Source organism: Ylistrum balloti, unplaced genomic scaffold (assembly GCF_031769215.1).
Source record: "Ylistrum balloti isolate Yb309-2 unplaced genomic scaffold, AGI_CSIRO_Ybal_v1 Utg370742, whole genome shotgun sequence".
Classification (NCBI taxonomy): domain Eukaryota; kingdom Metazoa; phylum Mollusca; class Bivalvia; order Pectinida; family Pectinidae; genus Ylistrum; species Ylistrum balloti.
The window spans coordinates 502711-514811 of NW_026782437.1; the positions used below are offsets into that span (position 1 = coordinate 502711).

At 38.0% G+C, this 12101-nt stretch overlaps 1 protein-coding gene across 1 annotated transcript in view; it reads left to right on the forward strand.

Annotated features, from left to right (window-relative positions):
• Positions 1 to 990: 990 nt before the first annotated feature.
• LOC132557990 (SLIT-ROBO Rho GTPase-activating protein 1-like) overlaps positions 991 to 12101 on the forward strand; it is a 34959-nt gene continuing 23848 nt past the window's right edge. The window contains exons 1-2 of the mRNA XM_060222520.1: positions 991 to 1575; positions 7413 to 7596. Coding sequence (XP_060078503.1) covers positions 1455 to 1575; positions 7413 to 7596 — 305 coding nt within the window. The 5' untranslated portion in view covers positions 991 to 1454. The remainder of the gene's footprint in view (positions 1576 to 7412; positions 7597 to 12101) is intronic.

The following is a 12101-nucleotide window of genomic DNA, read 5'->3' on the forward strand; positions in this document are numbered from 1 at the left end:
ATGCGGCCTGCACTCCACACTTGGGCGACTTAAGCATGAATATTTCATACCATAAAGCTGAACAAACTTGTTCAACTGTTCTTTTGTATACAGAGGGCATTTCAGAAATACTGTTCCCAAGGATTGTAACGGTATAAAAATTTGCTTTTATTGCCCAGTTTTTTATTCATAAATCATACAAAACCAGGACTGGATGTGATGCATTATGTGAAAACATCAGATGTTTGTGATAAATTCAGAAGTTGTGTCAATTAGTCCACTGAACATAGTTCAGATTTGTGTCATCAATTAGCTTAAGAACAATATAAGTCCTTTATGCTGGTTCGTGTATCAAGCACCTGTTTCTACACTGCTAATTCATGTATTGAGCACCTGATCCTTTAGGCTATACTGACTGTGAAGAGGTGTTGTAATTATTGGTGTATTTCATGCAGTAGGAAGTGTGGACACCCTAGTGAGCTCTAACTTTTTGAGGGTATGCCTGGTATATGTTTGGGTACTAATATTAGATATGTGATCCAAAGAAGTAGGTTTAGAAGGACCCCATATCTATAGATACATCTATGCCAGTGGCAGCCATATATACTGGCTGTACAGCTGTCTAGGTTCACATCTCAGTCGGCTGCAGAAGGCAGTGATATTTCACTTCAGTCCTTACATTTATGAGGCCGACCCTTTAGGACTGGTTTGTTGTATCCAGTCATTGTGTGCTACTGCTGGTACCCCTGGATGTCCATTGTCATCAGGCTGTCAACATTCTACCATTGTTATCTTACTCTTGTCATAACTGGGCCACAGATGGAGGGATACAATCTGTGATCTGTGTGAGATTTTATGATATTCTGATGATATTGTGTGACAACAATCTGAGGAAACTTTATGGATACTTGGCTGTGCATAGTTTATCTGTCGTAGAGTCTACTTGGACCAACTTGGGCCATTGTTATTCTTGGACTATGTAAACACTGCCTTAGCACAGAAGTACATGGCCCCTCTGTGAAAGAACACGACATCAAGTTAGGCTAGTGGACATTGAGTTAGACAAGGAAAGCTTTAAGCTATAAATATTTCCTTAATGGAGAAAACTGTGCTGAATTTCATTTCAAACATCTGTGGAATTACATCACATGACTTCTTCACATAAACAGTTAGAGCTTAAGTTACCAACAGAAGGAGCTTTTCTGTTTGTGAAGTGTTTTATACATTATATAAGTTAAAGTGATCCTTGACCATTAGTTCAAACTGACCTGTGGCCTTGGGCCCTCCCACTGACCACTACCTGGAGATTTGACCATATGTGACTGGGGATGTAATACACAGATCTCTGAGTACAGTGTGTATCTATATATACCCCAGGTCAACCAATCTTCTAACTACCTGTAATTAACAACTTAGACTGGCAATGAAATTAACCAGGATCTGTAAATAGATGTGCGGTCAGTAACCCAATACACATGGTCCTAGGTCCACTGGGCAGTCTTCATAACCTCAACATGCCCACCAAACAGAGATACTCCCTTTTTGCCTGTACCAGGCCCATGGAGGACTTCATGCCTATTGGTCACAGAGTCTGGGGTAGGTACAGAACACTTGGGTCAGTTCCCATTTCATCCAAGGTGCATCTGTTATCTGTAAAGTGTTGCAAGTTATTCATAATTCAGGCAGATTTGTTTACCCATATGTTGTTATATATAACACGATAAGTGCATACTTTATTTACAGGTAGATTTGACAACAATGGCCACATGGCCAAATACACATACAGATGTACCATCATATCACAGGTACAATATACCTTCTTTCTCTTCTGAACTTTTAACCTACTTGTATAGTTTGTAGGTATCTCCTGACTGGTATTACTGACCAGGTGTGAATTCATTATGTGTGTATGATTATGTTAAGGCCTTAAGGATATGGTTAGCACTTATACATGTACAGGTAGCACTAAACAGGAAATTCAAGATATGAATTAATGTAATGATTCATAACATGTAAGAGCATACTATAGTTAATTTAAAGACCAAAGGGTACTTCAACGACCCTGTCTAATCTCACCCCTGGGTATTCCAACAACCCTGTCTAATCTCACCCCTTGGTAACCCAACAACCCTGTCTAATCTCACCCCTGGGTATTCCAACAACCCTGTCTAATCTCACCCCTTGGTATTCCAACAACCCTGTCTAATCTCACCCCTGGGTATTCCAACAACCCTGTCTAATCCCACCCTGGGTATTTCAACAACCCTGTCTAATGTCATCCCAGGGTACATCAGCAACCCAGTCTTATCTCACCCCTGGGTATTCTAACAACCCTGTCTAATCTCATCCCTTGGTATTCTGACAACCCTGTCTAATATCACCTCTGGATATTCCAACAACCCAGTCTTATCTCTCTTTTGGGTATTTTCAGATAACCCCTGTCTAATCTCACCCCTGAGTATTCCAACATTCTGTCTAATCTCACCCCTGGGTATTCTGACAACCCTGTCTGATTTCAACCCTTGGTATTCTGACAACTTTGTCTTATTTCACCCCTGGGTATTCTGACAACCCTGTCTAATCTCACCCCATGGTATTCTGATAACCCTGTCTTATTTCACCCCTTGGTATTCTGACAACCCTGTCTAATCTCACCCCTGGGTATTCCAACAACCCTGTCTAATCTCACCCCTTGGTATTCCAACAATCCTGTCTTATCTCGCCCCTGGGTACATCAGCAACCCTGTCTAATCTCACCCCTGGGTATTCTGACAACCCTGTCTTATTTCATCCCTGGGTATTCTGACAACCCTTTCATATTTCACCCCTTGGTATTCTGACAACCCTGTCTAATCTTACCCCTGGGTATTCTGACAACCCTGTCTAATCTCGCCCCTGGGTATTCCAACAACCCTGTCTAATCTCACCCCTGGTTATTCCAACAACCCTGTCTAATCTCACCCCTGGGTACATCAGCAACCCTGTCTTATCTCACCCCTTTGTATTCTGACAACCCTGTCTTATTCCACCTCTGGGTATTCTGACAACACTGTCTAATCTCACTCCTGGGTATTCAAGTATCCCTATACTCAAACATATATCAATGCCTGTAATTAATGCATTTGTATCTTAAGAACATAATTGTCGTTTATTAATGTAAACAAAATATTTCATTACACATATAGAACAAGCTGAGAGAAAACAATATGACAGTCTTAGCTGTAACAGTAATTGTAAATCATGTCTCCGTTTGTCTGGCAGGTAGGTTAATACAAATTACACATAAAAACAATTGCACAGTAGAAGAGTAGAATACAGGTGGGCTGACAGTCTTGTTACAGGTGAGCAGATGTGTGTAGCGCTTGACTGATGTATTGAAGCTGCAGCTCTGTGAAGATGTACTGCTTTAATTAGGCCCTGTTTGATGAGATTGCACTGAAATGTTACAATTGCATAATGGATTCATTTCCAAGCTTGTATCATACTGGTACTCAAGTGAGTCTTGTTTTAAGTGAGGCTTGTCTTGAGTGAAACTAATAATGAGTGAAGCTTGTACTTGAATGAAGCTGGTATCCTACTCTCAATCCACATTTACACATCCAACATTAGGCTGGTATGTTTTTGTTTTTTTTTACCTGCTGGGTACTCTCATTACTTCTCCGAATGTGGGAAGAATATCCAACACAGTTTGTTTGTACATGAGTGAAGTTAAATGGCCTTTACCCTGTAGCGATATACCCACAGGTATGCAAGGTGATTGAGCAGTAGCACAGAAACAGGGTTATCAATCACAACAGCATCAGGGTAAGGTGTCCTCAATCTATATATTACAGCCACCTTGTTGGTGTTGTGATTGATAACCCTTACCAGTTTCAGTACTTCTAATGACAGTCTGTTCCTACAAAGACTTGGTTACATTGTACATCTGTGGTCTGTGGTACTACACCACTGCTTTCCGGTATCTGTAGTCAAGATTCAATATTTCATACTATTGGACATACCTAGGTGTATAACAAGGTCACACATGTTCAACATACAACAGATGTAGCAGGTTACAATGATATATATATATTGTATATTCATGTACATTATGTACAAGATATATCAAGTTTTTTTTTCAGAAAACCTTCACAGATGAGACATAACGGTGACATTTAATGACAAATAAATCCTTTTCATCTTAGATATTTAGATATGTACACTACGGTATTTCACCGCAAATAAGCCCCCTTCTGCAAATAGGCCCCCCTCCCCCACCACTTTTTCCAATTTGCCAGGAATAGGGGGGGTATTCGCAATTAAGCCCCCCCCACCCCCCATCCTTTTTTTTTGAAAAAAAAACAACACATCTGACGATAGAGCACTACTTACATTTAATTGCCAGGTGTAAGATGGGGGACACACGTATATCTCGTGAACAAGGGGGTTGACCGCAAATAAGCCCCCTCCCCTCTTTTGACAAGTCTTTTATGAACTGGGTGGGGGGTGGGGGGGCTAATTTGCGGTAAAATACAGTAATACTGAAGTATATGTAATTTTCTAAAGGTTTCTTCTGATTTGTAGTTTGTCCTTCAAATGGAGCTCTTTGATACTCCGTACATTCCTGATAAGTAATAACTGCTGCTCAAGTTTTGTTGTAAAGGACCTGTTTGTATTGAAGTTTGTATTAAGATAACTCTCTTTGGGCTGCTTTTCATCATGCAGTCCTGTAATGAATATTTTAAATACCCAGAATAATAATTTTGAAGTAACGAAAGAACCATGATGATAAGCGATTTTAGTTAATGATTTGGTATATTGCTATGGCAGGCAAAAAGGCTGAGTATCTTGTGTAATTTGTACCTCCCACCAAGTACAAGGACAGGTTGGAGGTATAGTAATTACTTTTTGTCTGCATCTGAATTTGAAAAAGAGTTGTGTGCAAGATATCTCATGAACTCATCATTCCAGCAGATTTACTAGATGTTCCTAGAATCTCCCCACTTATATGCTTCTAACACAACACTAAGTTTTGGTACTCACTTTTATGCACAATCGAGATGGTTTTAGAATATGTATTTAAGCAAATTTGGTCCCCCAGCAACAGAAGGATACTAATAATCATCACTGATCAATGATTTTACTGCCAGCCTTGATGAACTAGTGTACGTATCTATCACAAACGATTCTGATCTCGTCAAGAATAGTCCTAATTAAATCCCCTTTCAATTTAAAATGATTCAGCCCCTTGGACGAGTTATATGGGTCAGAGTAACGGTAGTTCATATCTAGTATTGCAGCATCAAGTTCAACCCAACATTTTGCTGGTCATCAATTAGGTTTTAATTTTTAATGTTCCACTTGACCAATATTGAAATCAGAAATCTGTTGTACAAGGTATGTTTGTATCTTAGGCAGATTATCTTCACATTGACACCTTACAATCATTGATTATTGTGAGGGGTTTACTTCCATTGATTTCACAAGGACTCTTTAATCCAGGAATTTGTATGTCCATAACTGTTGAATTTATTTAATAGATTAATCAGACTATATTTTTCCATAAAGTAACCATGAAATTGCGTAAGTTAAACAAAGAAAACATAAAAAAAAAACCACTGATATTGACTCCCACAATTATATATGATTTTACAGTAGGTTATCAGGTTCAAGGGTCAAAGTTCAAGGTATTTTTTATGGTCTCTAATCACGTATACCATTTTCCTGATCAGTAAATGAGGGTACTATATTTATGTTAGCCACTGCTTGTCTTGTTATTTTTCAAGAATAACTACATTTTAATGATCTTAATGATAACAATTTACTAAATGGCCTCTTGCATGTGGTCTTTGTTTTTTTCCAAGTCACAGTTAAAAAGAAGGGGTTTGCCTTGTTTTATAACCTAGCCTGTAGGTATATAGATGTATCCCCCCTCCCCAGGACTAGAATTACTCCTGTATATAAAGGTTTATTATATTGGTGACTCACCCAAACACAGCATTTTGGTGTATGTTGTTAATATCTGTACTCTATAACAAATTCAAGACAAACTTTAAATAAAAACAGTTTTTCTGGCATGCACAGCTTTCCAAGTTACCTAACCTGCCGCTGTTCAGGTGTTTAGACTTAAACACTTCCCTCATCTACATCCGTGTCAAGTTAAATTCTCGGCTTCACATGTTGAAGTTTCACACAGGCTCTCATTGTAAGAAAGACCTGATAGTAAGATTTCACGGGTAAAGTACCAATTGTTTTCCTCAATTGGATCTCTGGCAATTAGAACAAAAGCAGAAAACAACACATAGGGGTCAGGGAAGACTGAGATTGCCCTGAAGTTGGCTGACCCCTTGTTAAGGGTCAATCTCTATCCATTTTACGATTGTGATACTTGTGCTATTTTTCTCCTGATTGTGACGTCCGTGTTGATTCATGGAGCCATTCCAGTTTTTGGAGATTCTTGATATAATCGTGAAGAGTCTGTTGTGAAAGGCTAAAGTGATAGAAGAAAATTTTATGCGGAATTTTGAAAAAAACACCAACTTTATAGCATACATAACTTTGAGTCGTGGAGAAGATGTGTACCATTCATGTACTCCGAGCTGTGTGTAGACCAAGGGAATTGGACAGGGGCTCACGAATCTGTAAGGAAACCACATATTCTAATTTTGGGAAATAGAAATTGTGTGTGTAAGGATATTCTTTTCAGTACTAGATGTGTTTAATATGTTTATAGGAAAGGTGAGATATGTTCAATTTGTTCCGTTGGTGCAGAATATACTCTCAATAATACTTTTAATATAATGCTGATCAGATATATATAAGATTAATGAAAGTCTTGAAATCTATATTATATCATTGTGTTTAACCCTAAATTGTCTCAACCAGCAGACTTGTTATTAGCACATGTTTGTTTTAACCTCTGGATTGTTTTGACCTTGTTCTACGGTATCCCTGACCACTTTGTCCCATTGTTGTCCCATGTTCCTGACCATTAACGCCCATGTTATGTGAGGAGTGAACATGACAGTTGGTCTGACATTGTGGAGTGTTGATTTAACATTACGGATCACATGAAATATTATACTGCCTATTTGTGAGCCAGTTCAGTATGGTTTGGAATATTTTCACTACTATTGTTTCTGATCTAAGTACTGTCCTTTTCCAGACAAGAAAAGGTGCTTGCTGTTTGTGTACTCTGTTAGGCTATTAAGCTTGCGATTAGTGATTGTTAATTGGTGTAGTTATGATTTACATGTATAGCATGTACTATTCACTAAGAACAATAGGCAGGTCAATATTGCTTCATGTTTTCTTCCAAATTTTTCACTCATCTGTGATAGGCTACATCCTAAATTTGTATCACAATTTTTCAATTCGTCATGAGATGAAAAGGATACTTGCACAAAAGAAAATTTAATTGGTTATTTAATGGATGATGTCTTTTGTATTTACAGATATCCGTAACCAGTTAAACGAACAGCTAAGATGCCTAGAAAACAGACTAGAAATTCAAGTTGCCATGGTGACAGAGATACAAGATTTCTTCCGGAAAAAGGCAGAGGTAGAAATGGAGTATTCCAGGAGTCTGGATAAACTGGTCAAATCCACCAAGTTTCGTCACAAACAGGAGAAACAAAAGTAAGTTTCCTGGCATCATTTCAGAAAGGTCTTTATCTAAGTGCTGAATTTGGGCTGGGCTGTTTGGATTGAAGGTATGGTAAACTTCGGTCAGTTTTAAATGGCAGGTAGTTCTAATAGTTGATTTAAAAGAAAAAGGAATTCTGTTTAGTGACTGAACCCATTCTGTTATTGTTCTACAATTTGGACCATATGCGTAGGCCTATTGATATGTTTTGGATTTTAGTGACACAATCATCTCTTCTTGTGGTCAGTGCATTCACATTGATGGTAAACACTACAGAGAGTGGATTGAAAATGAACATCATAAGTTACTCTTACTGCCAAGTGTCCATGTTCATGTCTCTTAACTTTGATTAAGTTTAATTTGTTTTTGTCTCATTTGCTTACCTATAACAACATGTGGCCCCAACTCTGTATAGCAAAGAGACCCAGTTTGATAAAATAATCACATCTAGGCTGTCCCTATTTATGATATCAATAACTGTTAAACTTGCTGATATGTTCTTAAATGCTAGTGAGACAATGTCAGTGAAACATTAATTTATCACCTTTTATACACTAATTTCATACAATATTTACTGTACACGACAAAGTCACTAATTCTGTCAGAGGGCCAATAAGGTCAAAGGTCATAACATAAAACAGATCAAATAAAGTCATGACCTTGTAACAAAGGTCAATTTTGTATGTCATTAAAACCTATATACATGACATCATCAGTGACAGAAGAACAAACATCAACAGGTCGCAGAGAAGATTCCAACACATATGAAAACAAAATGGTTTCCAACAGTTTACACTTTTTGTGTTATTTCACATGTGTAACAGTGATTTTCATTGAGAGATTCTATAGCTCAGTCTGGAATGAATCATCTAAGTAGAGCTGTATTGGTCTGGACATGCTTCTTAGTAACACAATCAATAAAAGGTGTCCAGACAGAAAATTGGTATTTTAGCATAGTACAATATGGTGTAACTTACGTATCTTTATGTGTATACCAATATGCTGTCTAGTATTAGAAATATCTGCGTTATGTGTGAGACAGTAGATATATACCAGCAGTATAGGTAGGGTGTATACAGACTCCTGTGTCTTTATGGATAGATATAGTATTCAAGTATACTAGATACAGATTTTGTAACCATAGCCATTTGGATGTAGTTTTTGTAATACTGACAACTCTCACACAGACACATACTGATTTTTTTTCACTGGAAGTATTACTCAATTTGAATGAATAGACTATTATTGATAATTACTGTTCATATTGTCTGAAAGAATAAAAGATGAGAGCAGTAGCATTCATATTTTAGAATTCATGTATTCAGCTTCATTCCCAATTTTAACGGGGAAAATTGGTGAATTATTAATTGTAAAACACATTACATGATCTTTGACAGAAGCCTTTCGTGCTTTCCATGCTGGTACTCTAGTCAGATAAAGGGTAAAGGCAGGAGCAGGCCAATTCTCTGAAGTCATGTATTATTAGTTAATAGAGGTTGGAGGGACAGAAGGGGGAGGGGGGTGGAGTTGACTGGATGCCGGAGGACTGTTTTTGTTTTATTTTTTAATGTTGAGCTATTTGAAGTATAGATATTGTGTGGAGATATTGCTGTATCTAAAAAGGTGTTGCGTTTGTAGAGAGCATGCAGGGCTCACTGCAGTCAGGCTCTATAGATCAATGGTCGAACTGGTAGGGTGCAAAATACATAATCAATTGATAGCCATCATCAGCTGGCTCCTCTACACATGTGAATCCCACCGAAAAATAGCTGCTTATTGAAACAGCTTACAAAGCCATTATCACATATTATTCTCCATAGCTATATAGTCTTTCCCACAGTATTGGTACTATCAGAGCCATGTCTTTCAGACAGAATCAGCCAGGATCACAGAAAAATGCAGAAAATGGACGGATGGGGGAGGGGGTGTCGAGTGAATTTTGTTTACCTAAGTGATCTTCCAATTAATTTAGCACTGAGAAATTTTGTTAAAATACCATAGAAACCCATTTAGTCAATAAGGTAGGAATGAATCTTATAGCATCTTTCCAGATATAGGTAGGAATGTATGTGATCTTATCCTTATTGGCCTGGGAAGTTGTTAAAAAATAACCTCTATCATAGAAAATTAATAGGAAATGTTGTGGATCCTCGTTAATCTTTATACTCAATAATACTGGTCTGCAAGAACTTACACTAAACATTTAAACTGTGGAATTAAACAAGACATTCATTATCACGTTTCGACTTCTTCTTTCCCCATTCTTTATCAACCTTTGTCATCTCTCCACTTGTGCAGCTGGTTTCCATGGAGATAGAATCGATAGAGGCTATAGAAGAGTAGGTGACCTTTAACCTTTCACACAGGAAGTACCCCAGATAAAACAAGAAACAATTTTTAGCCTTCGTGAATAGCTTTAAAGACTTCCTGGATATAAAATCTTTTGTTGAATTTCTCTCACTAGGGAGGAATACAACAAATAATAAAGTAGACATAATTATGATGTGTCTCCTAACACTGGTGATTAATACTGAAATGTGCACCCCTATATTCTCATAGTAAACCATGTTAACATATCAAAAACCTATCTCCACCATTGTAAACTATGTACATGTCAAACCCCTACCTCGACCTTAGTAAGGTATGTTTACATGTCACATCCCTGTCTCCACCATTGTAAACTGTGTTTACATGTCACACCTCTGTCTCCTCTGTAGTAAGCTGTGTTTACATGTCACACCCCTATCTCCACCATTGTAAACTGTGTTTACATGTCACACCTCTATCTCCTCTGTAGTAAGCTGTGTTTACATGTCACACCCCTATCTCCACCATACATGTCACACTCCTATCTCCTCCATACATGTCACACCCCTATCTCCTCCATACATGTCACACCCCTATCTCCTCCTTAGTAAGCTGTGTTTACATGTCACACCCCTATCACCTCCTTAGTAAGCTGTGTTTACATGTCACACCCCTATCACCTCCTTAGTAAGCTGTGTTATCATGTCACACCCCTATCACCTCCTTAGTAAGCTGTGATTACATGTCACACCGCTATCACCTCCTTAGTAAGCTGTGTTATCATGTCACACCCCTATCACCTCCTTAGTAAGCTGTGTTTACATGTCACACCGCTTACCTCGACATTGTAAACTGTGTTACATGTCAAACCCTTACCTCGACCTTAGTAAGCTGTGTTATCATGTCACACCCCTACCTCGACCTTAGTAAGCTGTGTTATCATGTCACACCCCTATCACCTCCTTAGTAAGCTGTGTTTACATGTCACACCCCTTTCTGCTCCATTGTAAACTGTACATGTCAAACCCTTACCTCGACCTTAGTAAGCTGTGTTATCATGTCACACCCCTACCTCGACCTTAGTAAGCTGTGTTATCATGTCACACCCCTATCACCTCCTTAGTAAACTGTGATTACATGTCACACCCCTATCACCTCCTTAGTAAGCTGTGTTTACATGTCACACCCCTTTCTGCTCCATTGTAAACTGTACATGTCAAACCCTTACCTCAACCTTAGTAAGCTGTGTTATCATGTCACACCCCTACCTCGACCTTAGTAAGCTGTGTTATTATGGCACACCCCTACCTTGACCTTAGTAAACTGTGTTTACATGTCACAGCTCTATCTCCTCCATAGTAAACTGTGTTTACATGTCACACCCCTACCTCAACCTTAGTAAGCTGTTTTACATGTCACACCCCTACCTCAACCTTAGTAAGCTGTTTTACATGTCACATCCCTACCTCAACCTTAGGAAGCTGTGTTATCATGTCATGCCCCTTTCTGCTCCATTGTAAACTGTGTATAAGATTTTAAAACGTACAACACACCCGGTGATAGTTTGTGGTTTACTTGTATTGATTTTGTAACAAAGATGTTAATAAAAGACTGTAGCTAGCGTCACACTTATACTGTACCATGTACAATGTGGGTACCATACCATGAATGTTTGTGTCAGAAGGGATTTGAGAGCCAGGAATGGTTGATCATTTATTTTTGCTGCTGTATGTCAATGATTTAACTTGTCATTTGATCTATCTGTCAGTTTTCTATCAAGTAAAAAATATCAATACTTTTCTTAACGAAATTGAGGAAATGAATACCTACACACAACACAAGTAAGGCATGTAGATGAGATTGTCCATCTAAATCAAAAGTCTCTTTTACAAAATATCACTTGAGCCATCAACAGATTTAGGTCATATTCAACATCAAGTTCTCCTATAGATCTATTTTTAGCAGTCTTAAATCAAGGTGAACAGGTCAGAGGTCATACTTAACAACTGCTAATTAAAATTCTATAACTCAATAAATGTTTGTGGTTTTCTTTTAACATGTTAAACATTGCACTTCTCAGTTTTAAAGTTTTAAGAAAGTTGTTACAGGTATCCATTATTTACAGCTTAGACATCAGGGATTGGATGGATTATATCTGTGAGTCAATACTTTGTTTTAAAATGATGTAGAA